A 27,737-nucleotide genomic window follows, 5' to 3' on the forward strand; every position below is an offset into this window, starting at 1 on the left:
TCACAAGACCCCCAAGAAGGTGCACACACATCAATCTGCTTTCCCAAAAGGATCTAACTGAGATGCCTCCTCCTTCCACCTCCAGCCATATGCCAAGGTCACCCCCATAAGAGGGTCACGCCCTGGGACGTTGTGGCCATGAACCTTGGCCCCACAAGACCCCCATGCATGGTGCACACACATCAATCAGCTTTCCCAAAAGGATCTAACCAAGTTGCCTGCTTTTTGTTTCTATTTTCTTCCACCTCCAGCCATAGGCCACGGGGACACAGTGAAGGCCAAGGCCCACCTCCGTAAGAGGATCATGCCCCAGGACTTTGTGGCCATGAACCTTAGTGCCACAAGACCCCCGTGAAAGTGCACACACATCTACTTTCCCAAAAGGATCAAACTGAGATCCCTCCTCTTTGTCTCGATTTCCTTCCACCCATGGGCCACTGGGATGCAGTGAAGGCCAAGGCACACCCCATAAAAGGGTCAAGCCCCAAGACAGGACTTTGTGTTCATGAACCTCAACCCCACAAGACCCCCATGAAGGTGCACACATCAATCAGCTTTCCCAAAAGGAGCCAACTGAGCTGCCTCCTCTTTTTCCTATTTCCTTCTACCTCAGCCATAGGGCACTGGGACGTAGTGAAGGCCAAGGCCCACATCCATAAGAAGGTCGTGCCCTGGCATTTTATGGCCATGCACAGTGCACACACATCAATCTGCTTTCCCAAAAGAATCTAACCAAGTTTGCTCCTCTTTGTCTCCATTTCCTTCCAGCCATAGGGCACTGGGATGCAGTGAAGGCCAAGGCCCACTCCCACAAGAGGGTCATGCCTCAGGACTTCATGGCCATGAACTTTAGCCCCACAAGACCCCTATGCACGGTGCACACACATCAATCAAGGCTCTAACCAAGTTGCCTCCTCTTTGTCTCCATTTCCTTCCAGCCATAGGGCACTGGGACACAGTGAAGGCCAAGGCCCACCCCCGTAAGAGGGTGATGCCGCGGGATTTCGTGGCCATGGGCCGTGCAGCTGTGGATGAAGGCTGCACCAAAGCCAGGGAGTTTGCTCTGTACTATGGCTACATGGACATCCGCTGCAAGGACAAGGGCATCCTCAGATATGGGGGCAAGGTACCCCCAGGCATGACCTTTGGCAAGCCACCACGGTAAGGGCCCTCCTCAGCATGAAATTATCCCTTCCTACCCGTGGGGGTATTAGTTATTGGGGTTTTTTTGGGTTTGGATTGAAGGTATTTGAGACAGTAATTTGTGTTTGGCTTTAATTTTGTTTATTTTAATTTAATATTTATTGTTTATTTTATTTTTATAAATTGTTTCTTTTATACTTTATAAGTGGTTTATTTTATATTTTATAATTATTTTAAAATTGTTTATTTTATCTTTTATATTTAATTTGTTATATTTCATTTTAATTGTTTATTATTTTTATTACTAAAATAGTTTTATTATTGGGAGTTTGGCAGCTTTTCATTAGAAGGGACAAAATGGCTAACGATTTTTTGTTACAAGGTTTTTAAGACTAAACTGTCTAATTAAGAACTGACACTTAAATTATTTTTTTTAACTCAATAACTGATTTCAAAGAATTTTCAATGTGGACTTTTTTGCTTAATTACAAAATGCTACTTAAACTTACAAAGAAGTAGGAAGAAGAAGCATGAAGAAGAAACTTAGGACAACACTCTGTGCTTTCTATTTTGCTTCTATCTACAACATACTAAAAATTTCAAAACCTAGATTTTTCACTAAGTGATACACTTACACTACTCTTTATAATTTATTTTACACTTTTGTGGATTCTAGTCTATATTGACATCTAGGAAACTTTTTCTATGAATGAGGATTAAAGTTAGTGCTCCTTTGGGGGTCAGGGCACCCCAGAGCAGACAGAGAAATATTCCTGGTGCCCTGGGTTTCCACACCTACCCCCACACCTACATCCCTCCCCAGTCTCAGCTACCACAGACCCAAAAGAGAAGTGTCCTGAAGCTGGATATGCTGAGCCACAGCATCACATCCATGTCTGATGACACTCTGATATATGGTCTCCTCCAGCCAGGTCTCATAAGCTCTTGGAGGTTTATATCACACCAAGATAGCTCAGCTACCTTAGAAGGCATAAAATCAGCAGGATGGCTTCTGTGGTAGTGTTGCAAACAGAAAAGTTTTAATAAAAGGCAAAATAACAAAACTCTTTACAGAGAAAACCCAAGCCAGGGCAAGAGGTTCTTGCTCCTGGTAAAACTTCTCACAAGAGGTGTTCCTTCCTTTGTAATCTTCTTTTTTCTAGTAATTTGCGCAAGCGGGGCTTTTTGGCTCCTGTCCAGTTGTCTCTCCTTAAGTTTGAGGTGAAGTCCCCCTGATCCTATGAGGTTTCTTTTCACCTAATTGAGGAGAGAAACTTCTGGGCTTTTTTCCTTGTTTAAGGAAACAAAGGATAGTTGTGTCACTCCGTCAACAGGGGGCACATTCCTACAACACTCCTGTCAGATAATCAACTACCTGAATCTAACATACATGCCACGACACAGCCTCATTTCACCTGTAGTATTATGGGCTTGAAGCCTCTTAAAAATATCTTCAATCTTCCTTTAATCTAAAGGAACATGATGAGTGTCAGCCAGAAAATTGGCATCCCAGGGTCAGAAAATCAGAGCAACAGCATTTCTACCTGTCTGCACTGGTAGAAATACATTGGTGGAGTTAAAGATCAGTTCAAAGTTCTTTATCCTACTCTCTCCCACTTAGTTCATTGCTCTGCATTGGGCAAAAATTGAGAATGGAGCAGGACAGAGGCAAAAAAGCTTCTCCCTGCCAGTGCAACTCCAGCACAAACCAGTGCTCAAAGCCTCTCAAATTCCTGCAGCCCAGGGGGGTTTCTTGCTCTGTGCAGGTCTGGACCAGACATTAGGTTTTTATTTTAAGAGCTAGATAATAATCACTACCAGAAAAATAACAGCTACAAATTCTAGAGAAAAGACATGATGAACGGCACCGTGTATTTTACATGATAGTAAATGGGCTTTGCATATGCAAATTGAATGGATTTTAAAATGGTATTTAATGACAATTTTCGTAGCAGACATTAACATTAATTGCATCAAAATGAAAATGTAGCATTAGCTTGCTGTTAGCTGCAAACGCCCCAGCTATAAAGCTTTATCTTTATCAGTATCAGCCCTCATCCATGTGACAGGGCTGCTCTGCAAATTGCAGGCAAAAGGGCTTTTATGTTGCAAAAGTATCCCCCAATGAAGGCCAAAATCAACATCAATTTTGCTTTATTTCTTCATAAACGGAGGTTAAATGGCTGCCTGTAAGAAGCCCAGGCATCCTTCAAAAGTTTTAAGGAAAATCTGCAGACCCCACAACAGCAGAAGTAGTGAGAAAGGGCTTTTAATTGAAAGTTATTATTGTACAACTTGCCTTCTCCTTAATAGCTACCTTTTATGCAGACTGATTGTATTTATCCCTTTACTTTAAAAGCACATTATAGATAAAACCGAATTATCAAGGAGTTGTTACAGACGTTTCACTAAAAGTAGGAGTTTAACACACTTTTCCATGACTGGCAAGTTAGAGAGACCAGCTTTGCTGAGCATTGCCAGGACAAGCTGATCCCTGGTCACAGCCAGACCCATCTTCCTAAAAATGACCTGGTTGTCAATGGATTTTAGATGGGTTTGGACTCTAAGCCCTGTTTCACTGGGATCTCATTGCTGGGAAGGTGCTCCCAAGTGAGGCACATGCTTGTCTGGAGGCAGAAGAAAACTGGCAAAAAGTCTTTTTGCACAACTCCAAGCACTTCATGTCCTTAAGAAATAACAGATCTGATCTAGAGGTCTATTAACTTCTTGGGTACAGTGAATTTTTCAGCAAGAAGAGCACCTGCCTGTCATCTCCCAGCACTGACAGTGGGGCTGAGGAGGCCAGGGAGCAAAGGTGCTTTCCCATGGCACTGGAAGCAGCTGGGACACCCAGCCCAGAACCCAGTGCAGACCCTGCCCAGTCTGCAGCTCTCTACACAGTGGGAATTGCAGCTGGTGCCATCCCACAGCCTCGGGGCTGAGCTGCTTCCCTGAGAACCCAAATAACTCAAATAACCCAAATCGCTGTCACAGGAACGTGGCTGGGGTCACTGGGTAATGGGCAAGGGGCTTCTTGAGCCCTCACCACTCATCTCCAGCCCCTCCTCAGCCCTGGGCTGTGCTGCTAAAGGCTTCTGTCCCCTGGAGACACCAGGGTCAGGAGCTCTCCCTAGGCTCACAGGCTGGAGCTCTCCTGGATCATCCCAAATGAAACAAGCACCAAAGCTGTGGTTGCTATTAGTGCCTTGTTAATCACTGCCTGGCCCTGCAGCTGTTCTAACTCAGATCTCTTGTGCCTCTGCTTTCTGCTCACGGTGTGTGCAGTGTTTCAGCAGGCAGCCTCAGACACTGCAGCAAGCTTTCTGAAGCTTTGAGGCCTCTTTCCTTTCTTTTCCTGGGATATTTACCTTCAAAGGTCACCCATACCCCTCTATATTCCCCCTGGGCACCTTCGAGGGGAGAGAAGCAGCTCTGCTTTTTGCTGATTTTCCCCCCTATTCTCTCCCTCCCTTTTCCCAGAGTAATGTTTGCTACCAATCACGTGGCCAGCTTTGTTGTGAGAGTCATAAAAAGGACATTTTTCATCTCTCCTTTTTCCTGCTCTCGCTCCCTTCTCTCTCTCAGTAGCAGACAGAGATTTATTCCTTCCCTGATGCCTGTGGCATTTGGAGCTGGGAGGGGTCAGGGGAGGCACTGATGGAACATAACAGATAATGCAGTGGTTCCCCAGGGGCTTGTCCAGCTCCAGAGCCGATCCATCAGCAGGCAGTGCTCGTGCCAAGGTCAGCAGTAACGAGGATGGGGTGGGCTCCCAGCCTCCCCCGTGGGGCATCCTCCAGCCAGGCTCCCCCAGTTCATGCTCTGAGCTCCACAGGAGCTGCCTTGTGCAAGCAGACTTTGCAGAGAGGACCCTGAGTGCAGGCACTGGGCTCACAGGCTCAGCTTCAGCTCTCCCAGCCCTCCTCCCCAGCACACACAGCTCCACAGGCTCATCTTCCAAGGAGAATTCCCATTTTGACAGTCCCCTCCAGGAGCTAAACCCCATCCACGTGCTCTGAGCACAGCACATCACAGAGCTGCTGTCCTCCCAGGTCTTTTCATTCAAAATAACCCCACAGGTGTGTCCAGCCCCATACTCTGCAATAATGACCTTGTTTTACAAGGAGGAGGCTGCAGGGCACTGAGTGGGCTGGGTTTGATGATACTGGGGACCTAAGGGCACAGAGGGTCTGTGAAGACCTCCAGGATCTTCACTGCTGACACTCCAGCTGCATTTGGAAACCTCAATAGGTGTCCAGACCTACATTTATCCTCCTGACCACCTTTTCTGGCTGAGCTTCCCTGTGCACTGAAGTCAGCCAACATTAAAGGATCGTTTTTGGAACAAGAAGTAAACACAAAGACATGGATGCTGTCTACAGCTGGATTTTAGATGCTATTGATGTGTGCAAGGTCACACAAGGAGTTTGAAGCCAGCACACAGTTGGCACCCTGAGCACCAGTTCTGTCCCCAGGATTGAGCAGGGCAGAGTGCACCCTCAGCATGGACACACTGCCCAGCCCTGCCAGGAGAGAAAAACTTCCAGTCACCTCTTGGTGAGCATCCTAAACCTGCCTGCTGTGCCCCAGAAGCTGCTCCTGGGCAGGAGGAGTGCACAGCCATGCTCTGCCATCCTGTAGCTGCTCCAAAGCTGCATGGCCACAGCCCTGCCTCCCACGGGCTGCCATGCACTTGGCAGTTGGCCTGGAGGTTGGGCTGACCTTGGGTGTGCTGGCAGGATTTCCCTGGCACTCTGTCATCCCTAGGGCTCCTGCTGGGCCCTCCCCACTGCCTGCCTTCTCTTCAACTGTCCCTTTCCTGAATTTTACAGCCCATTTTCCTTCTGTCTTCATCTCCTGCCTTCATTCCACCTCCCACTCTCTAAAACTGCTCTTAGTCCTTTGGCAGCTGTTTTCATCGTGTCCCTGCAGCAAACTCACCTCTCCAAAGCATTTGGTCAGTGCAGTCTCTCTTCTTCAAATTGTTACACTTGGCCAAGGGCATCAGTTACCCAGTACCTCCTCTTTAATTGGTATCATTTGCAACCATCCCAATCTTTCACCTTCTCTGAGAAGAGAGATTTCTATGCTCAGGCTCTGCTTAGCAAGTGGCCTTTCCACCTAAAATATCCGTGCTGTTTGCACACAGCCAGAACAAAGTTTAGAAAGGTATAGATTTATTTTTGAGATACTTAAAGAACATTTCAAGTTGCTAATATATGGCTGTGGAAGGAAAGCTAATCTAGATGTAGACCAGCTGCAAAGATGTCAAGGAAATAATGTGTTACTGGGAAGAACCCACCAGGAAAAGCTGGACAGGCAATAAAATTGAGTATTACAGCAAATGTGCATCTGACCCGTGATCACTGGAAGCCAAAGGGAGTGTAAAGCCACCAAAATCCTAATGTTTAGGGGAAAAAAAAGTTTTGCAGGGAAAAAAAAAACCTGAGGACTGACAAAACAGATTATAAAAATATAACACAGTGAGTGGAATCACTGCCAGGCTCATGGCAACAGAGAAACGCAACTGAGATAAAAACACAGGACTCCATCAGCTCAGATAATTACACATCCTGTCCAATCCCACTCTGAAAGGCTCTTGGTGCCTCTGCCACCATTCTCACACTGCTAAGATAAGAATTTCTATTTCAAGAGTAGTTTTCTTCTCCTGGGTGTGTGAGCTCCCAGCCCCATCCGTGGTGCTGGTGGTGCCTGCAGCATCTGCTGGGCAGGTGGAGCTGTCACACCCTCCAAAAAACCCTAAGTGCACCATGAGGATACTGATTCCTCTCCAGAGTGGTGGTTTGCTTGCTGAAAGAGTTTCTGATTCCTTCAGGCTGATGGTTTAAGAGAAAATAAACAGCCAAGTCATGGTTTGGGATAAGGTTCAGTTCTGCACGTCAGCCATAGAGATGGGAAAAGAAAAGATCTGAAGGACAGATTAAGATCCCTTATTACCAATTGGTTTACACTGAATAGGAAAGTAATTTACTCTCACACACACTGGCTGTTGTCTGTGGGTTTATCTCCATTGATTACAGCCAGCTGAAGAATTTTTTCCAAAGTTTTACCATCTAGAGCTACTTCTGGCCCCAAGTGGACCTTTTTCTTTGCCAACTTTTGCCTTTCAATAAAAACCTGAGTCAGGGGGGAATAATCACAGAATCCTTTCTGTGAGAACAAAGCTTTTCAGCCCTCATCAACATCTTTTCCTTTCAAAAAAAGTCATGTTCCCACCCAGCCAGAGAGATTCGAGCATGGGATGCAGGTCAAGGGGAAGACCTCGTGCTTTGATTTCTTTTGCTCAGCATTGGAGTGGTTTTTCCTTGGTTTTTCTCTGGATGTTTTGCATTTGTTGATGGCTGCAGACTGAGCATTGTTCACTCTCAGCCATAGATCTGGATCTCCAGGCAGAACACCTGATTTTCTCAGAGGATAACAGTAGACAAATGTGTTGAAGACAAATCTAAATAATCTTCAATTAAGTCAGCCAAAGGGCATCTCCAACCCTAAAATCAATGCTAGCACACCAATTCCAGCTTGTCAAGCCAGTTATTTAATGGGTAAGAGCTGGCTTGGTATCTTCACTGCCAGACACAGGTTTCCATATGTGCTTTTAGGACCAGTGCAAGCAAGCATCTCACTGGGCCTGGGAGGGAACAGTAAAGCAAATTGGTGCTCTTGTAACCATGTGTACTCCTAAGTACAGCTATGAGCATCTGATAAATCTTTTAAAGTGCATGTTTACAATGGATTTTATTCTTTTTACTGTTCTATACGTATGAGCCCTCTGAGCAAAATAACAGATCCTCTGACACTTAGAAGAAGCCACTGCCTCATTGGCTGCCCGCAGTGAAATAATTTATATTGTTATTTCCTCACCCAAATTACAAGGATTGTAAAGAAGCTTCAGAAATTCAGAGTAATCAGTGCTGTGGAGGCTCAGATCCCGCTGCTGCCACACGAGTGGAAGACCCACTATTGGCACTGAGAGTTTTGCCAGCCCAAAGACTGCAAAAAAAATTGGTCCCTGAGTGTTTTCTACCAATTTTTCTCTTGTTATTTTCTTCAATAGTTAATGGAAAGCGAGGACAAGTGGAGATCATTTAAAAATTATCTTTTGGGCCTCTCCATGGGTTTATTGCCAGGACCTATTTAGAGAAGCATAAAGCTGTAAGGGGGCTGTAACTTCACTGTATATTCCACAAGCTGTTTAGGAAAACCAGGAGCCTTTGGACTCACACCCAGCTCATTTTGCCACATCTCCCTCTCCCCACAAACACACCCACACACGTGTGTGCAGGGACTTCCAGCTGCTAATTGAATTCACCCTTATGAAAGCCTTAACAAATTGTAAGTGACCTTTTATACCAATTTCAAAGTCAAGGATTCGCCCGCTAACCGCACATCCCTCTTCTGCCATTCACTGTTATGCAAAACCCACAAACAATTAAAAGAAATAATGAAGAGCCCAGCGGCCCTGTTTCCTAATTAGCTGCAGGAGGCAGTGCTGGGGAGCGTGGTTAAGTGCTTCAATTACCTCGGCCCTCCTCGCAGCCCTTGTTAGAAGAGACAGGTCCAGGGGCCAAAGGGGAACAATTAAGGCGAGGCAGAGCCCGCGGTTTGCAGGGGGATGCCGGGGCTCTCACACAGGAGCCAGAGCTGTAATCATACCCCAGCTTCCTGCTGGGCTACACACAGACAAATTAATGGGAGATAGATTGCTACCTGCAGCCCATCAGTAACCAGGGAGGCAGGAGGCAATGCAGCGCTGCAAGGGAGCCATAACCTGAATTTTCCTCTGTTCTCAGCCCCCTTTTAGGGCAGAGGGGCCTGAGCACTAATACCTCACTGCTGCCCACATTTGAGCCCCAAACAGAATCACAGACACAGCCTGAGCAAGTTAATTCTGGCTGCCCCAATGAGCCCCACGGTCCAGAGGTGCTGGAGACCAAACTGTTCCCCAGTAAGAAACAGGTTAGACTCGACCTTGAAGGTCTTTTCCAACCTTAATTCTATAGAAAAGAATGGTTCTTTAAGAACCATTCTATAAGGAACTGGTTCTATAAGAAACCAACCTGAGCTGGTGGGAAGTGGTTTTGCTGGGAGATTCTATATGGACGCTTCTGTCACAGGACAAATCCTTCCCAGCATATAGAATATAAAAGTGGTGCCCCTGTAGCTGTGACTGAAGGCCCCAAAGGCAGATCCTGACTGTGCAGCAAAAGCACATCTTAGGTGGAAGGACAGCAACAAGAACTAAATCCCCCTGTAACCTCATTAACCTTTCAAGGAAGGGTTAAAGTTTCAGCGTAGGCAGTGGTGCAGCAGCACAATTTTAATGTCACAGGCGTGGACAAATCCCATTCTGTGATGGATCTGTTGCGTGAGCAGCTGTGCAGGGCCGGATTCTGCAGCCTGGAAGGTGCCACTGGGGTTGGAGCAGAGCCCCAAGAGCCACTGCCTGCACCCATCCTCTGCTCCCTGCTCCAGCACTGCCCTGGCTGCAGAGCCACACACAAACCCCACAGGCTCAGCTCTGCGCTGAAATATTTACGTGCTTTTGAATTATACAGGAAAAAAAAAAGCACTCGCTAGTCAAGTTTTTATCCTTTTGCAACAGAACTTAGCAATCAAATTGATTGCACCTTTCAAGCTGGTGTAAACCCCCTTCCTGAGCAAAGTCCTTTGCACCCACTTTAGCCAAGCACCTTTTTTTGCAGCTGATGTATAAACCTTTGAAAATAAGTTTGAGGGGAGACTGACAACCTTGAAACCTCAAGAGCAGCATGGCATTGACGGGCGAGGCTCCCTGAGCTCAGTATTATGGATAGATTTTAATTTTATTTTAACAAAATAGCTGTCTCCAGTGGAAGAAGCATCAAGAGCTAAATGAGGACCCGTCTTGAGCTGAATCACGTTGAACAGACCTCGGCACTGTCATTGATTTTCTGGGAAGAAAAAAAATGCCTCTGGCTACTAAACCAAATTAGTAGTCACTGATGACCAATTATTTTGCCCCACTGTGAACGGGGAGGCGTACTAAAATTCCAGTTTGTCAGACCCAAGGCTCTCTTCTCAAACGCCTTTCAACAAGCGTGTACCAAAAACCTCTCAGATGGTTCTGATGCCTTCCTGTTTTCGGCAACTTCTCCTTCTCCAAAGTTTTAATGAGCTGCTGCTCTGAGGACAGCCTGCCACAAAGTGAGCCCTTGCCTGCATACTGGAGCACTATTTGGCACTGGCACAAATCACAGCTGTCAGGATTTATACACACATACACAAAAAAAGTGTCAGCCTAATGTTTGCAAATTATAATTACCATTTCTCTTGCATGTCCCTGGTGCCTTCATTTTAGATAAATCCCAGCTCTGAGGTATCAGCTGCAAAGCACTGAAGGCTCATATTGAATGGAATAGATTTAACTAGTTTGTAGCTCATTTAAGGCCTACACTGTTTTATTTTAATATTGTTAATACTTTATTATACTTTTTAACACTGTTTTTACAGTAAAATAGCCTATTAGGAGGCTGCAGCTTCTTTTCCAGGGGATGTCTGGCAGACTAGAATTCCACATTGTATAACCAAGTTAGCAGGTGCATGTCATTTCAGTTGAAAATAGGTCTCTACCCTGACTCTTGAAAGTAAATTAGAGAGATTCTATTAAAGAGACAGGAACTGTTTCAAGGATAATAGTTTTGAAAATGTGCACAGATAAATTTTAAAATATTTAGGAAATGTCAGCATTAGAAGTGGCTCCAACTATTTGACTATAAAAGGAAGCAGATGAGTATTTTTTTCCCCAACAATTATAAATAATTTGTTACATCCTATCAGAACTTCTTTGCCTTTCCTTTCTGTGGCAGGGTGCTTGTGCCAAAACAAGGAGATCTGAGTTGCTGTGAATGAGATGGGTTTTAATGTGCAATAAGCATTTCCAGAGGATGCTTCCTTCCCCTGCTCTCTCCGCAGCATCCACAGACAGCAACAGCAAAACCCTCCCTGTTCAGGAGCCACATCTGGGCAGGGTGACAAAAGGAAAGGGAACACACAAGCCATTGATCCCTGTCCTGAAGTAACACCAGGGCAAAAGGACATTTTCCCAAAGGCCAGCTGCAAGGCAGAGCTGTCACACTGCCAGGCAGCGCCGATATCGGGGCCAATTCCCCATCCCTCTGCTGAGAGCAGGCTTTGACCTACAAAGGAAAATCCACCTTGCTGAGAGCTCTGCAGTCACCTTTGAGAGGTGTTCCCTGATGGCCCCTGCTCTTCCCCACTCTCTCAGAGCTTCTCTCAAAGGAGGAAAAGCCAGAGGAAGCCTCAGCCCCCCAGCAGGGTTTGTGTGGACAACCAGCACAGGAGTAATTCCCAGCGATTTCAGAGAGGCAGTTCATGTGTGCATGGTTCCAGGCATGATTCTATACTTTGCTGGATCAGGGCTTAAATGTGATTAATCACACGGCAGGGAAGGATCTCTGAAGAGCATCAACCCAAATGTGTCCTTTCAAGCATTTACTTACAAGCCAGCTGTGGACTATCAGTCACCAACTGGCTGGTCCACTGGAGGGCTGGTCCACTGGAGATGGTAAAAGTCACCTCCATGGAGATGTGAAAATACATTCAACTGCAAAAAAAACCCCAAAAATCAATAATCAAAGACTGCACACAAAGGCTTAGTGCTTTCCTGATCCCTCCCTGCTATTCCTGCACACCAGGAAAGCTCCTGCCTTGGAGAGCAGAGGGACAGCAGCAAACGAGCCATGCTCACCATGTGCTGGTGTCAGGAATACCAACATTCACACCACACTACAAAACTGGAGACCCAAACAGATAATAACACACTTTACCACTGGTTTGCCACACCTTTTAACCTTTTAAATATTTTGCCCAGCTGTGATCAGCATGAAATGCCCAACTGGAAGGGAAGGAGGGGAAGGAAGAGGGGACAAAGGGTAAATGTCAGTGTTGCCTTTGGCACTGGGTGTCTCCAGATAATGGTGTGGAGCAGCAGAGCTGATTTGCAAGCAAAGGCTTGAAAAGCCCTGCAGCATGTGATCTATGAAACAGGAGGCCTGCAGAAGGATGTCTCCTCTGATATGAATGTCCCCTTGGGATGGATATTGCTGGATTGCACATCCAGTATCATTAGAAAACACAACCATAGATTAGGCTGTTTTGAAGCATGTGGTGTGCAATAATTAAGTAATAAAAGTCACCACGGGGGTGAAGGAACAAGAAACAGAAGAGTTACTATTTGCATACAGGCTGCTGGCGCCCTCGGTGATCATCAAGGATTCTCCAGGCTGCTAAAAGCTGGCAGCTGTCAGTTCTGGAGCCACTCCTGCCATAAACCACAAGGCACCAGCTCACTCTGTGGCATGTGGGCTCTTTGCACAAACAGGTGGAGCTGGTGGCTCAGAAACAGCCCAGCAGCTCCCCCAAGCCCCCAGTGTCCTGCAGTTGGTCTGCACAGGCAGGAACAGCCCTGGCTCTGCTGTGGGAGCTGCAGCTCGGGGCTCTGCAGGCTACAGGTGGGAGCCCCACAGTCATCAGCTGCTGCCAAGATGGGAAAAGTCCCTCCTTAGCAAGGTGTGCAAGGACAAGGACCAATAAAACTTGAGCTTGAGGTCCTTCATCACCTTCAAGTGTTTGCTTAGGGGGAAAGGAATAGCAGCAGGACCATGGCAATTACTGATTTGCTGTCCCTGCCACTGCCAGCTCTGCCTCCCGTGGTGGCTGATGAAGTATCCTCACTTGCAAGGAGCAAGGCTCAACAATTTCAGGCTGCAGCTTTGCCACAAGCTGGTCAGGTTAATGCCAGCTCAGAGCAGCTGAATGGGACATTGGCCAACAAGGAACTGCCTTTTTAGACTTTTTCTAGAACCTGGGTCATGTGCAGCTCCTCCCCTCTGCTGTCTCCTCCTTGCTCCCTGAAATCCCCTTTCAAGGGGCAAATACTCCTGCTCTGTGCAGCTGAGGCTCCAGACCAGGGCTCAGTATTTCAGCTCCCCTTTCTGCTGCAGACCCTGACCATCTGCACTGGGTCCATTTTTAGCCCTGCTCAGACTGCTGAGGACAGCACTTGCTCCTCTCACCCCATCCATCACTGCACATTGCAGCCTTTGGTGCACCACACCAGAGAGATTTCAATGGTAAAAGCAGTGCTATTTTAGCAAAACTTGGCACTCAGGGGTTCTTCCCACGGAGGGAATCCAGCCAGAGCTGCTCCATTGGGTACCTGCTGGGAGAGGCTCTCCTGAAGCTCTGGCAGGGCCCAAAGCTGAGCTGCAGCCTGTGGTGCCCCATGGTCCTTCCAGGGCTCAGACAGCTGCTGAAACCTGCCCTGTAAAAGGTTTGCAATTGTTCCAGTTCTGGGGAATGCCCTGACACAGGTTAGCACAGTTATGTTCAGGCTGTGGTGTGTTCATGGAAATCATTGTGGGTTTGAGGTTTCCTGAGGAGCAGAAATCCTTTCCCAGTGCGAGGCTTTATTCCTGTTCTCACTGTCACTTTCCAGGAGCAGAAATGTGAACCAGCACAAGGAGGCAAACATTAAATTGGTGTCTTTTCAATGTTTTCCAGGCCTCCCACTCCCTTTTTTGACCTCATGCAGCACAGATACAAGGAGCTGTGGATGGAGGAGCAGAGAGCCCGGACCAGAGTCCAGCACATGGTGAAGAAAAAGGTGGGAATAGTCCAGCAATGCTTTCCCCTAATGTGCACAGTATTCCTGAGCACAACCCTCACTGTCCTACCCCACAAGGGACAAATGGGCTGCTCCCAGCCCTGGGAAGGGCTCTCAGCTGGGAGAACATCCCCCTGATTGCTACAAGGCTGGCGAAGCCTAACAAAGATGAGCATCCCTCTGCCAGGAGCTGTCCTTTGTACATCAGCTCTGCTCAGGTTACCTGGGACAGGGGTCACAAGCAAGGAACAAGCAGCAAATGCTGAAAGGACAGCCCCAGCCCTGAGCCTGGCATGGTCAGGCTGGTGCAGCACCCACAGCAGCTGTTGGAGTGTGAGGCTGTGCTGTTAAACAAACCAACATTGTAATATCATTTAAAAGCAGCCAATGACTGTTTTATTAGTTAATGGCTCAAAGAAGAGTTGGGCTAATATGGTAATGACCAATTTCAATGGGCTTACTGCCATCACAAACTGTGCTTTATAGTTGAAGTGCAAGAATACAGTGTCCTTAATTAGCAGCTATTTTATGAATACACCAGCCTGGGACGTTGGAAAGTGCATCCCTACTTTATCTATTGATGACTGATGTTTTTAACCACTAAGTTGCCTCCATCAAGCTCCCAAAACCTGCAGCCACCAATTACCGAGTTAAGTAACACAAACCTGTATCCTGGACCACAGAGCAGACAGAGTCCCAGGGTATCCAGGTGCCTGCACTGGTTTGTGCTGGGATTATTGGGCACTGAATCAGGAGAGCCAGGAAACCCCACCATGGTGAGGGTGCTGGAGGGGACTTTCCCACTTAGGGATGAGCTTTTAGCTCATTGCTGTAGCTCAGGGCACAGGGTTAGGGGGCAGCAGTCACCTCCCTCTATAAAGAGATACTGAGAGCTGCTCATGTGTTTTAACTATCAGTATTGGCTGCATGGACATGGAAAACTCCCCAGATCATGGAATTGTGATCATCACCCCAAAGCAACTTCTGGCCTCATCCATCCCAGTGTCACTGCATTGCATGACAGAGCTGATGTGCATGGCTGTGCAGCAGTTTGAGCCTGCTGGTGTTTCTTTTTGGTTGCAGATAAGGGAAGTGAGCAGTTTGAGCCCACTCTTGTTCACTTTTGGTTGCAGACAACAGAAGAGCAGAACTTTGAACCACTGGTGTTTCTCTTTGGTTGCAGACAAGAGAAGTGAGAAGTTTGAGCCCACTCTTGTTCACTTTTGGTTGCAGACAAGTGCAGAGCAGCAGTTTGAGGCTCTGGAGTTTCTCTCTGGTTGCAGACATGTGCAGAGCAGCAGTCTGAGCCCCTGTGTTTCTCTCTGGTTGCAGACACATGCAGAGCAGCAGTTTGAGGCTCTGGTGTTTCTCTCTGGTTGCAGACACGGGCAGAGCAGCAGTTTGAGGCTCTGGTGTTTCTCTCTGGTTGCAGACATGTGCAGAGCAGCAGTCTGAGCCCGTGTTTGTGTTTGCTTGCAGATGGGCGAGGTGCGCGAGAACCGCACCACGTTCCTGCGCACGCACCCGCTGCCCGTGAAGGAGGAATCCTTCTGGCACCTCCGGCGCTTCGAGAAGGTACAGGGTCCCCAGAACCCCTCCCCTGACCAAAGACAACTTTCCTGGGCCTCTACAAGCACCTGAATGAAAGCAGGGACACTCTTTAACCTTGCCCATGTGCCCCAATGAATGAAGTTCTTAACTCAGAACTCCCCATGACCCAGACTTTAAAATGCTCCCGAATATGTTCAACCATCAGCCCGTTTTGAACATCAGGGTAGGATATTTGTTGCCATTAATAAGCCCTGGAAGAGAGGCAGCAGTTGTCCAGATAATAACACATTGTTTAACTTTTGTGCACTTTCCCAAGCTTCCTGAGATGAGAAGCATCTTTTTATATCTCATTGTTAGTACATGGTGGCCTTTGCTCTACAAGTGCCCTACACAAGCAGGACAGTCACACCTGCATTTTGGGGCCCTGCCATCTCATCAGCTCTCACCATAACTAATTCAAACCACACATGTTTGAATGTTACAAGATGATTTTACAAGAAGATGTTACAATAAGCTTTGCCACCCCAGGATTAGAGCTTTCCAGAAAGCTTGCACTCTTGATACCTCTCTAAACTCATTGACAATATTCACCCTGAGACAAAGCAAAGGGTCTGGCCAAGTTAGAGATGTCCTTGACACTTCCTTTAATTGATTCAAATAAGAGCCAAGGTGAAGATTTCTTGTTCTAGTGATGGGATCTAAACATCTCCCTGAATTCATCTGTGCAACCTGCTGTGCTCTGGGGTACTTGTTAGAATTCCATTAGCTTTGTTTGTGGTGTAAATGATATGGAAACTTCTCATGAGGAGCTAGGGGAGGTTTTAGGAGAGAAGGGAAAGAGCTGGACCAGTGAAATGGAAAGGAGACACTAGAAAGTGAAAGTTTAGGAAGTTTACATGGCCAAAATCATATTTGGCATTGATAGGTACCACTGCAAAAAGCTCTCAGCTCTCTGTCGTGGCCCTTCTTCTAGTGGGGTTAATTTTTTTGCCACGCTGTTGATTTCTATCCACAGTTTAAACAGCGAAGGAGCCCTGTGATTTTCTGAAGGTAATTTACTTGTACAAGTTGGAGAGTTTTGCCCAAGAAATGTGCTTTGCACCACCTTGATGTATTCCTCTCCTGTCCTGTCTAAGAGTGCCCCATTAGCATATGTCAGTAATCATTTATCCCCACTGCCTGTCAGCTCGGAGCTGCCGCTGCGCGGGAACATGACCGATCGCTGTTAAACAGATTGTGAGAGTCACACGAGATCCTGGGGCAAGCCTCCTCTTTAGAGCTCCTCTCACCCCAGACCTTTCCATCACTGCTCATTTTTCAGCCTGGGTTTTGCTCTCTGCTTTCCCTTTTGTTTCATCCATGGCTGTGGTTGGGTTCCTGCCCCAGCTCTCAAAACCTTCACATCTTTCCTTCTTCTCATTCTCCTTTTTCTTCTTCTCCCTTTACCTTTCTTCTCAGAGACAGCATCCAGCTCATTTTGCACAACCTCTGCAGATTGTCCACATTCCTCCCTTCTCATTTGCCTTTCCCCAGTCACAGATCTAACAGGCACAGCCCACATTAGAACTTGGACCAAGGAATTTGTGGCTCACTTGACCTTCAGTGCATGGTTTCCTCCATGGGAAAATAACTCCACTTGAACATCCATAAGTGTTTACCCAGTTAAAAGCAGCAACAACCTGGAGGAAGTTAAGGGTTCCCAGAGATATTTGGTGGTCTTCAAACTGTTCTTTAACTACTCCTCTAAAAGAGGGTTCTACAGAGATGATGGAATGGTTTTGAAAACCAAACTGACTTAACCCAGGGACTCCAGAAGTCAATGTCAGTCCCTCCTTTACTGAGGTGACAAATGACCAAAACACTGCCTCTAATTCATGTAAAAACCTCATCCTTTTGTGCAAGAAGAGTGTGAAAAGCAACCACAAAAATATCACCTCACAGAAAGCTTGTTAGCAGACTCCATCTCCATATTTCTACCAGCCCTTGGTGGCTTTGTCCTGCTCTGACCAGTACAGAAGATGCTCATGAGTTGGGAAATATTCCAGACCCTGGGCAAGAATATTCAGAGACTCCATTGCCTGACCACAGCCTCACTTTAAACTTTATATCCATGAGATCCAAGGCAGGTGTGGGGTGCAGGAGTGTGATATTCTCCATCCACTCATCCTTCTGGTCACTCAGTCCCCACATCATCTGGAGTAACACCTTTCATTCTGGCCTGCTCTGGGTCTGAGGGGAGCAACACCCAGCCACTGAAATAGTTATAATCCAAAACAAAGGCAACAGAAAGGTGAGAATTTGTTCCTTCAGGCCAATAAAAATCATCAAGAAGGATTTTTTTTATTCCCACTATGACACCTTGCAGAGAGCTGCAGAAACTGGGCATGGGTATCTCTGCTGGCTCTTAAACTGGGCTTTTCACTCAGTCCCTGGCACCATGAAAGCTTGGCCAAGAAGTGGAAGAGAAGAAAACAAAGGAGCTTTTCTCTCCCCACTAATTGCATCCACTTGCTCCCTGCACTGCCAGAGCTGCATGACATTACATAGTCATTCAGTCAGTAAAATATGGACAAATTGACTGTATTTTCATTTGGATTTAGGTTTCAGCCCCACTGCCCACACTGTTAAGCTAACTGGGTGATTTACAAGCTCTCCCACACCGGGTGCTCCTGCTTGATCTGTCCTGTGGTCTCCAGGGCCCCCCAGCTCACCAAAGCAAGCAGGTCACAGGGAGCCAGTCCTGTCCTGATGGGCAGTTCATTAGGGAAAGTTGCTGCATTGAAATGTTTTTTTTCATTTTTTTTAACTAAACCAAGCAGATATTAACTCCTTACTCACCTCAGCAAGATGCTTCTACTGCCCTCCTCTTCCTCAGCCACCCCCCAAAGCAAACAGCCTCTGCCTTGCTTTACCTGCAGTGACACAATTCCAGGGGATTAAGTTTTGCCAGCATGGCTGGGACTGTGCACCAAAATTTAATTTATTTGTAGATGTGGAACCACATTCCCTGGGGACTGTACTCTCAGGCAACCAGCATGGACAAAAATCATAGAATAATGGAATGGTTTGAGTTGGAAATAGACCTTGAAAATCATCTTGTTCCAACCTCCTTGTCATGAGCAGGGACATCTTCCACTGGGCCTGGATGCTCAGAGCTCCATCCAGCCTGGCCTGGAACACTTCCAGGGATGGGGCAGCCACAGCTTCTCTGGGGAACCTATTTCAATGCCTTACCACCCTCACAGGGAAAAAATATTTTCTAGCATCTAATCTAAACCTACTCTCTTTCAATTTGAACCCATTCTTCCTTGTCCTGCCACTCCAGGTTCTTGTAAATAGTCTTGCCCCATCTTTCCTGGAAGTTCCCTTCAGGTCACCACAAATCCTTCTCTGTTCCAGACCGAACAATCCCAATTCTCTCAGCCTCGTGTCCCCCACATTCAGGGGATGTGTCCTGTCCCTGTGTCACTCCTCACCTGCTGGCTCAGGCAGAATTGTGTCAGCCAAACTCTGGAGAGGACATTGCTGCCCAAATGCAGCATCTCCACCTGTGTCAGGCCAGGCTGAGGCTCCAGCCACATCCACCTGAACATTTGATGGTCACTATCCAAACCACTAAGTCAATGTTGGCCACCCCCAATATATTTCCAGGGCTCTATCAAATCAAGAAAGATTCAGGCAGCAACAAAGCAGCGACACAGGACAGAATTCACCAACGTGTCAAAACAGCTCCGCGCACCTCCTGTCACTGACACACACCAGGGTTCTTCCTTTGCTCATTAGAGAATCCCAGCTCACACAGACACTCAGGTGGCTTGTTTACTTGACCAAGCAAGGGGAAGGAAAGGAAATGCAGCAACTTTGGACAAGACTTTTGTCACCGCTCGCTGCCTCCCCGAGCAGATGAAACGCGCGGCGCGGGTGCGCGATATGAATAAGCGATAAGCAATTGACGAGCAAGTGTTCGGGTACCTTGGCAAAAGACTTAATTTGCAACCTGGCACAAAATCAAAGGCTCTGTCAACGGCTGAGCGGCTCTCCTGTGTACGCCTTGCATTACCTGGGAAAGCTCTGTCAGGTAAATTTCCACTGAAAGTAATTAGAGGAATCCCCACTGTATAAAGTTTGCAGCAAAAAATTCTGGGCTCCCGGAATTTGATTCTCACCAGGGATCCGATACCTGCTCGCAGCCTGATCCTTCGTCAGAATTAACAGCTGAGGTTTAACACGTACACACAAAAATGTTCTGCATTTTTTTTTAATGCCTTACCTCTATTTTTGTCTATGGAGCTGAACTGACAAGCACAGCTCATGTAATCTTGCAGCTGTTGTCTTGTCAGAAAAGCCAAAGATTCTGCTTAAATAACCTGGGCTTGATACACACAGCACACAGGGCTGGCTGTTCAGGTGCAGTATTGGTCCTCCTAGGTTTGAGGGCAGAGAAACTTCTGGGATGTGGAGTGCTATAAAACTCCTCTCCTGGGGCCTAAATAGTGCTTAAATAATAAAGCAATGAGTTCAAGAGCTTCCTGTCACCACACTGCCAGATCAATCCTCCCTTCAGCTGGGACTTGGGCTGACCAAAAAGAATTAAAATCAGTGTCAGCTGATGGTTGTTGAGTGGTCCAAGTGACACGAGCTGGTGGCTCCCAGCCCTGCAGTGACAATCCAAAGCAGCATCACTGGCCTGTGGCAGGCACAATGCAAAGAGAGACAACACCACCCTGCAGGGCTCCAAACAGGCAGCACAGACCCAGCTGCCCTGGGCATGATCCCTGCACATCTCTGGGCCCACGGCCTCTCCATGGCTAACTGCAGGCTCTGGGCCCTGTCAGCACCACTACATTCACTTGCAGATTCTGGAGGTTTTCTTGTTTTGCTTCCACAGTCAAAGATTCCAGCAATACAATTGCTCAAATCTCAGCAAAGCATTTTCATGATCCAGGTTTTCCCACTATCCCTTGTGCCCTGGACACTTAACCTCTCATCCCACCCAGTGCTGCCCTCTGTCAGAGAATATTTTGGCTTGGAAGGAACATTTAAGGGCCATCTAGTCCAGTTCCCCTGCAGTGAACAAGGTCATCCTCAACCAGATTTTGTTTCTCAGAGCCTCATCCAACCTGACCTTGAATGTTTCCACAGATGGAGCATCCACCACCTCTCTGGGCAACACCTCCAAGTATTTCAACACCCTCACTGTAAAAAACTTCTAATATCTTATCTCAATTGACCCTCTCTTTGTAAAACACATTACCTGCCATGGTCAGCACTTCCCTCAGAGACAGAGTGAACATCATTCCTGTGCCATTTCCATTGCTCTGGACATCTCCTGATTAACAGAGAAAAACAGCACCCTCCTGTGCAGCTGTACAGCCTCGATCATCTCCAGGGCAGGCTCCACCTACAGACAAGCCCAGTAGCCAAAGACAGCACCAGGAACAGTTGGCAGCCAATTCCCATTGCTCTTCTGGAGATTCTCACCCAGGAAGGAAGAGATTTTGGGTGCTCACAGCTTGTGGCAGGGCTCTGTTGGGTTATGGGTGAGCACCTGCCCTTGCTGCCAGTGCACAACTCCATGGAAATGCTTTTTAAATGGGTTTGGGATTTCATTCACGGCCCTCTTCTGACTTCTGCAGAAATGCTCTTTATCAAGATAACTTTAAGTAAAACTCTTGCCTGGCATGAAAAGGGTCAGGATTCAGATGTCAAGCACATGAGGTCAGTGTGAAAGCTGCCAGCTCTGGTCTGACCCTGAAACATCTGCCAGGGAGGTGGGGGGCACACTCCAGGTTACATCTCCAGTGTGTTAATTCTTCTTTCCTCATGCTGTTGTCCAGACCAAATGACCAGTGAACCCCAGCAAATATCTGTGGCCATTATGTTCAGGAAGGAAAAAAAAAAAAAAAAAAAAAAATCTCTATAGGACATTCAATACAGCAGCCCAAAATCACCAAGCACTGTTTGAAACCTTCGTGGGCTTGAAGCAAATAAAGATCATTTAGCCCAGGCTCCCATGTCCTGCATTTCCTCTCTGTTCTTAGAAAGGAGGGGAGAGAAAAATCAACCCCATTTGTTAAGCCAGTTAAGCACGCTCCTGGCAGGAAAAAGCCACATTATTTGTAACCCTAATAATCCAACACTCACCTCTGAGCACAGCTCATCTTGGACAGAATAACGTCTGTTTTAAAAGTACCTGCCTCTCTCTAACTTGTCATGGCATTTGTTGACAACCCTATTGAAAGCCGCTCTGGATGCGGCTGTGAAGGATCTTTCAGCACCTCTTTCTCTTTCCTAGACAGTTTTTGAAAGGGAGGGGAGAAAAAAAAAAAAAAAGAAAAAAGCCATCAATACAGGGGGAAAAAGGCATCAGCAGCCAACATCGGCTGATGAAGCGCCTCACCTGGGCCCCCAGCACACCGCCTCCAATTAAATCAAAATGGTTTGTTTTTAATGGTCTTTTACACTGACAAGTGGGCTATCATTCCAGGCCTAGAGAGCTGTCAGGGAGCCGAGGCAAATCCTCCGTTGATAATGCCCAATGCTTCCAATTAGGAGCCGGGGCCGCTGCTGGCGCTCTAACGATTCCCCAGCCTCCCCCAAGGCCCCTTCGGCGCTGGCTGTTTCGTCTTGGCTCTTCCTCCTCCGCAAATTACTGACACAAAACGGAGGCGCCCCGGTGCCTCCTCACCACGCCGGGCCCCGGCCCTGTTGGATTTAATGAGGCGATGGAAGTTTTTGCGGATCTTTCGCTAAATTCTTTTCTTGTTTGACAGCTGCTTGAGTGTTGACCTTATAAAAGATTTAGTGTTTCTCATTATTTTCTGTCAAGCTTTACAAGCGGTGGCTTGGCGGAAAAAATCATTTGCATCTCGATGCGCGCGCGCGGGGTGGGTTTTTTTTTTATTTTTTATTTTATTTTTTTATTTTGTCTGTACGGGGATGCTCGGCGCTCTGAGCGTCAGTGTGTGCACCCTACCCCTCTCTGTATTGTTTGTTTTACTCCCTCCTCCCTGCCTTTCCTGGAAAAAAAAAAATCACTGTTTTGTGTTGTTTTGGAGAGAAAAAAAAATAAAAAAGCCCCAAGATTTGTTAGATTCCTGTAAATGAAGGAGGGTTTGGGAAAGGGAAAAAAAAAAAAGGAAATAATAGAGATTGGTTTTCTGTAAAGTGAGCACAGGAAAGTGTTTTGTCACCCGCTAAAAGGATTCGATCAAATGGATGATGGAGGAACCAGGCTGAGTCCCGGGTGCAGCTTTGTTGTTGGAGTGAAAAATGGTGCAGGAGAGCTGGGAGCTGCTGGGAGCAGGTGGGCAGAGCCAGGCAGGTGCTGCGAGAGGAGCAGGGACAGCCAGGTCTCCATGGATCCTTCCAGGCCATGAGGAGAGCCTGGTGCTGTTCATTACTTCAGACCTTTCCACCACAAACCATTAAACACAGCTCTAGTAAATAAAACTCCCCCCTTAAGCTGAGCTTATTTTGCACCCAAAGGTGTTCACAACAAGAAAACCCAGCTCAGTCATCAGGGGATCTCTGTAGGGAAAACATTCTTCCCTGCACCTCCTTGGCCTTTCTGCATCTCACTTGCAATTTATCAGCCCTCAATTAACACACCTGCCTTAATGTACCCTCCAATTTAACACATTGTTATAACCACGAAGCTCTAAAGATAATATCCCCAAATAGATATTGAAGTTTTAGGAGTGGGAATTATTGTTCTTGCCCCTCTAATTCTGTGAGGCAAACACCGACATTACAATGTCCCAGCTGCAAGGGTCCTGCAGGTTTTCATTTGTCAATAATAAATGAAATGAAATGAAGAGCAGCAAACATTGCTCCTGAGCAGCAGCTGGAGCCCATGGCAGCTCCATCATCCTGCAAGGAAAACCTTTCAGCTTTTTCCTACAAGCCATATTGGAGGACTGGCTGCAGCAGGACAGGAAACAAAACCCTGGCATTAACAACCCATAACTGCAGCAGAGTAATGGCAAAGATCATCAGCTGTCTCTAGAGGAGCTACCTTTGGGTTCATCATTTAAAATATGAATTAGAAGAATCAGAGATGAGGATCCATCACTGGCATTGACTGCTCAACACCAGTCTCTGTCATAAAGAGACCTCTGACCCAAGCACACCCTTATCTGGGCTCTAATGACTGGGAGGGTTTCTCATTTTTTAAAGCAGCACTTGGCCCTGTCCTGCACCTGGTGCTCCCCTCTCACTCATGCTGAGGGCAGGAGCTGGCATCCCCCACAACTTCCCAAGGCTCTGCTCGCTTTAATTACTGCCAGTTGTGGCTCAGTGGGACATTTCTCACCCAGGAGCTTTGTACCAACATTGGAGTGAATTAACTGCTGTTCCCTCTCCTATGGCATCACCCCATCCCAGGCAGAAATGTCCCTGTGCCAGCTCCCAGCACTGACAGGAAGGCAGAGGAACATTCAAGAGAAGCAGCTCAGCTGTCCTTACCTGCAAGCACTGGATTTTTCTAACAAAAAAAAAAAAAAAATCCCAGCTGCAGAGGAAAAACTGCTGCACCTTTAATGGCAGGCTGGAGTTGGAATGAGCAGGGATTGTCCCTGCCAGCTCCTGGGGTTACTCACCCCCTGCTTCTGCCTTCCCCAGCTCTCCCTCCCTGAGAGGGGTTATGTCACTGCTGCTATTTGTGAGGAAGCAAAACCATCCAGAAACAGCTGTCTGAAGTTAGGCACTCAAATGCATATTTAAGTACCTGAACGCCTTCCTCCAGAGAGGGGGAATAGCTAAATATGCTTTGTTTGTCTTGATTAATGAGATCACTAGCAAGCTTTTCAGGGCAAAGACTGCTCTGTATTTTTACATATGCAAAGCCTGACATGCAGCCAGCCTGAGCAGGGTGGAGGGGGGAAGAGGGAGGCAGCTCAGCACAGGCACACAGGCAGATGTGTGGCACAGGGAATTGTGCTGGGGCAGGCAGAGCCCACAGAAAACACTCCAGTCACTGCATCCCCCGTGCTGGTTTGCTGCTCAGAGCTGTGTGTGAGCCCCACTGCTCGCCCCAAAGGGCCCTGGCACCTTTCTACCCTCAGATTAATTCCCTTTGGTTTGTTGGCATGGGTATTTTTTCACCCTGTCCTCACTCAAAGGTGATTCCTGGGCAGCTGCTGCTTCTGTGGTTTTAGGTCCCCTGACCTCACCAGGGATTTCTCTGGGAGCTCTGAGCCCATCCTGGCCCCTCAGTGAAGCACCCAATCCTGTGCTGTAGAAAACAACTCCTATTTATTTCAGGGCCCACCTTAGGGCATAGCAGCCTTTGAAAATGTCAGACAACAAACACAGCTTAATAAAACTACAGGGGCTTGATGCTAGAGCAGGATAAGAACCTCCTGAAGTCAATCAGAAAGCTACTCCTCATTTTAAGCAGGTTAAGTGTTTAACTCCAGCTGGAGACAGAGCTCCCAGCCAGGCAGAACCCTTGTGCAATCTGCAGTCTCCTCCCTGTCTGTGCTTCAACCCATTTTCTGTGGATTGCCTGTAACCAATCCTCTCTCTGCTCCTTCCCTCATAGGCTAAGCCTCATCTCAGGACTTTTCCAGACCCTCAGTCCCGTCAGAAGGCTCTCAGTGCCTCCCACTGAGGAGTTGCTGTGAGCTGCCCCTTCCCCAGAGGGCCCCCAGAACAAGGATGGTGCTGGGCACAGCCCTTGGACCCCAGGATTCCACATGCAATACGCTTTCTCTCAGTTTTTACAGTTATGCTAATGCAGATATAGCCAAATAAATCATAAATATAAGAGGAATGATTCAGTCTCAGCCTGTTCATTGCTTTGTGTCAGGTGCACAGCACAATCCTGATGGTGCTCAGTGCTCACACCAGCACAGCCCCACAGGGAGGCAGGACAGGCTCCTTCCCTGCTGGCTCTGGACAAATAGATTGAATGCAGCCATATCCTAGCTGATACCAAATCTGTAATGTCTCATCAGGCCTCATTTCTTTGCCAAAAACGCTTCCCATCAGTGCCTGATTCAGCAAAGCCATTGCCTGTGTGAAGGAATTCAAACACCTGCTTTGAGTGCTCTGCCAAACTGGGCCTCACCAGGCACAGCTCTGCTTTAAGGTGGCTCCAGGCAGCTCCACGCTCATCCCCAGCAGCTGCTGCAGCCCCCAGGGCTGAGCCTCTCCAAGCCCTCACTGAACAAACCCAAACTGTACCAGCACCAACTCAGCATCACAGCACCCAAACCCACAGGCTCAGAGAGGAACCAGCACATTTGGAATCCATCTGGTTAAAAGTGCCATCATTTAAATGTGGATCTCCATTATCACTAAAGGAATAATTGATATCTCTTACACAGTGTGCTTCTCACATCTACCATTACAGCTCAGAGTTTACTGGCTTTTTAAGCCAAATTATATCCCACTTTTCATATTCTCTCTCCCATTGGCATTGGAGAGCTCAGGAGTGTTCACCCCAGAGCTCTGGGAGGTGACATCTGCTCTGCTGGGCAGCCCCAACTGCATCCTGAGCTCAGGTGGATGTGCCAGCACGATTTTTCCCCCCACACCTTGGCACTGGGATTATGCCAGTCCCACGTAAAGCCACCAGCAGCCAAAGGACAGGAAAAACCCATGTTGGCTCAGGGCTCACTGGCCCTCAGATTTCCAACCAAACCCTTAACCCCAAACCTCAGAGAGAAGAGCTCTTGCATGGCTCAAGATGAAACAACAAAATAAATTACAAGGGCAGTTTGCCTTTTTTTTTTACCTTTCAGGACAATGAAGGCTCTCCAGGAGCTGCTCCAGCTTTTCCAGCTTGCACCTCAACCTGCCCTTTTATAAGGCAGGAGCTGTAACAAACCCCACCCTGCCCACACCTGAGTTGAGGGAGGAACAAAATCACCTGCTCCACACCGGGAAAACCCTGCTACGTGTTGTTTCTGTTTAGTGCAGGACTCTAAATAAAACCCATCTAAAATAACGAGGAGGATAACAGCAGGGCTTGCCAAGCTGGCAGAGGTGGATTATAACCAAAGGCCTTTCCCACCTCCCCAGGGAGGGAGGGAGTTGGGCCTTAAATGACTTGTCTTGCTAAAAATGGCACTGTTTATGAGAAACCCAGGCACGAGGTTTGTCCTTCTGCCTGCTGGGAGCCACATCCAGCTCTCAGCCCGGCCCCAGCATCCCTGGGGAGTGGGAACAGGGAAGGGAACACCTCCAGAGAGTCCTGCCGGGCTGGGCACGGCTGGCACAGAGCGGCGTGAACCAAACCAAAGCCCCGCAGAGCTGCTGGTCGGGACAAGGAATCAGCAAAGAGACCAGAAAATCATCTGTGTGTTCAGAAAACACTTCTCAGTGCAGCTCAGAGCCGACAGATCTGACAATGAAACGCTGGGCAAGGTCGTGCCCCAGTGTCCCCGGCGTCGCTGCTCGGATGGGCAGCACGGGGCACCCCTGCCCTGGCACCCCCGGTCCCAGCCCGGCCCCGTCCGAGCGGCGAGCAGCGATCGCGGCCCCGCTCCTTGTCCTGCAGTGACACCCACCGGTAACGGGGCTCCCTCCGCCGCTGCAGCGGCTGCTCCCGCCTGCCCGCGCCCCCCGTGCCCCCCGAGCCCCCCTGTCCCTCCTGCCCTCGCTGGGTCACCGGAGCATCCCTCGCTGTGCCAGCCGGGCACGGCCTCACCCGGCACCCAGCCAACCTTCGGGAGGGTTCCTCCCTCTGCCACAGCCTTCCAGCGCACCGGGCCGGGCAGGTATCTCTGATTAACCCTTGTTAGTCACCGTCAGAGCTCTGCAGGGAAAGGAACGCCTGGCCCAGCCTGGGTCAGCCCTGCCCCGGGCCCCAGGGCCAAACCTGCACGGCTGACAGCAACCAGGAGAGCCCAGCAGGGTGGGATTGACAGCAGCTCCCAAAGCTGCCGCAGCCCTAAATCCAGCCCTGGATTGTGGCTGTGAATGCAGCTGGCATCAGGGCTCTGCTCTTGGCTGAGTGCTTGTGAACAGGAGCAGTCGGGAAATCGGGGTTTGAGGGCAGCACACAGAGGGAAGGAGTGTGCACTGCTCCGTGGTCTGTGCACAGGATTTCCTGTCTGTGCTGGGAGCCACAGAAAAATCCTTGGAGCCCCACCTGGCCAGGGTCTGGTGATGTGGGAGGGACACCACATATGGGCAGAATGGGGCACGTTTCTGCCTTGGGGAGTCTAACTCTGAAACAAGTTAATAAAACAATAGCATGAATAATAGTAATAATAATTTTGGTGTCATTAGGACATGAGTAGCAGTGCATCTGTAGCTGCTGGGAGCCCCAAGTGTGGCCTAGGAGTGACATGTCTGTCCCCAGGGCTGGGCATGGCACTATACAGAACCTGCTCTGGGAGGTTCCATC

At 48.0% G+C, this 27,737-nt stretch overlaps 1 protein-coding gene across 1 annotated transcript in view; it reads left to right on the forward strand.

Moving 5' to 3' along the window:
- CFAP77 (cilia and flagella associated protein 77) overlaps nt 1-25,134 on the forward strand; it is a 59,175-nt gene extending 34,041 nt beyond the window's left edge. Inside the window, exons 3-6 of the mRNA XM_058038357.1 lie at nt 939-1,161; nt 13,726-13,828; nt 15,308-15,403; nt 24,924-25,134. Coding sequence (XP_057894340.1) covers nt 939-1,161; nt 13,726-13,828; nt 15,308-15,403; nt 24,924-24,992 — 491 coding nt within the window. The 3' untranslated portion in view covers nt 24,993-25,134. The remainder of the gene's footprint in view (nt 1-938; nt 1,162-13,725; nt 13,829-15,307; nt 15,404-24,923) is intronic.
- The last annotated feature ends 2,603 nt before the right edge of the window (nt 25,135-27,737 follow it).

Source organism: Melospiza georgiana, chromosome 20, assembly GCF_028018845.1.
Source record: "Melospiza georgiana isolate bMelGeo1 chromosome 20, bMelGeo1.pri, whole genome shotgun sequence".
In the NCBI taxonomy this organism is placed as follows: Eukaryota; Metazoa; Chordata; class Aves; order Passeriformes; family Passerellidae; genus Melospiza; species Melospiza georgiana.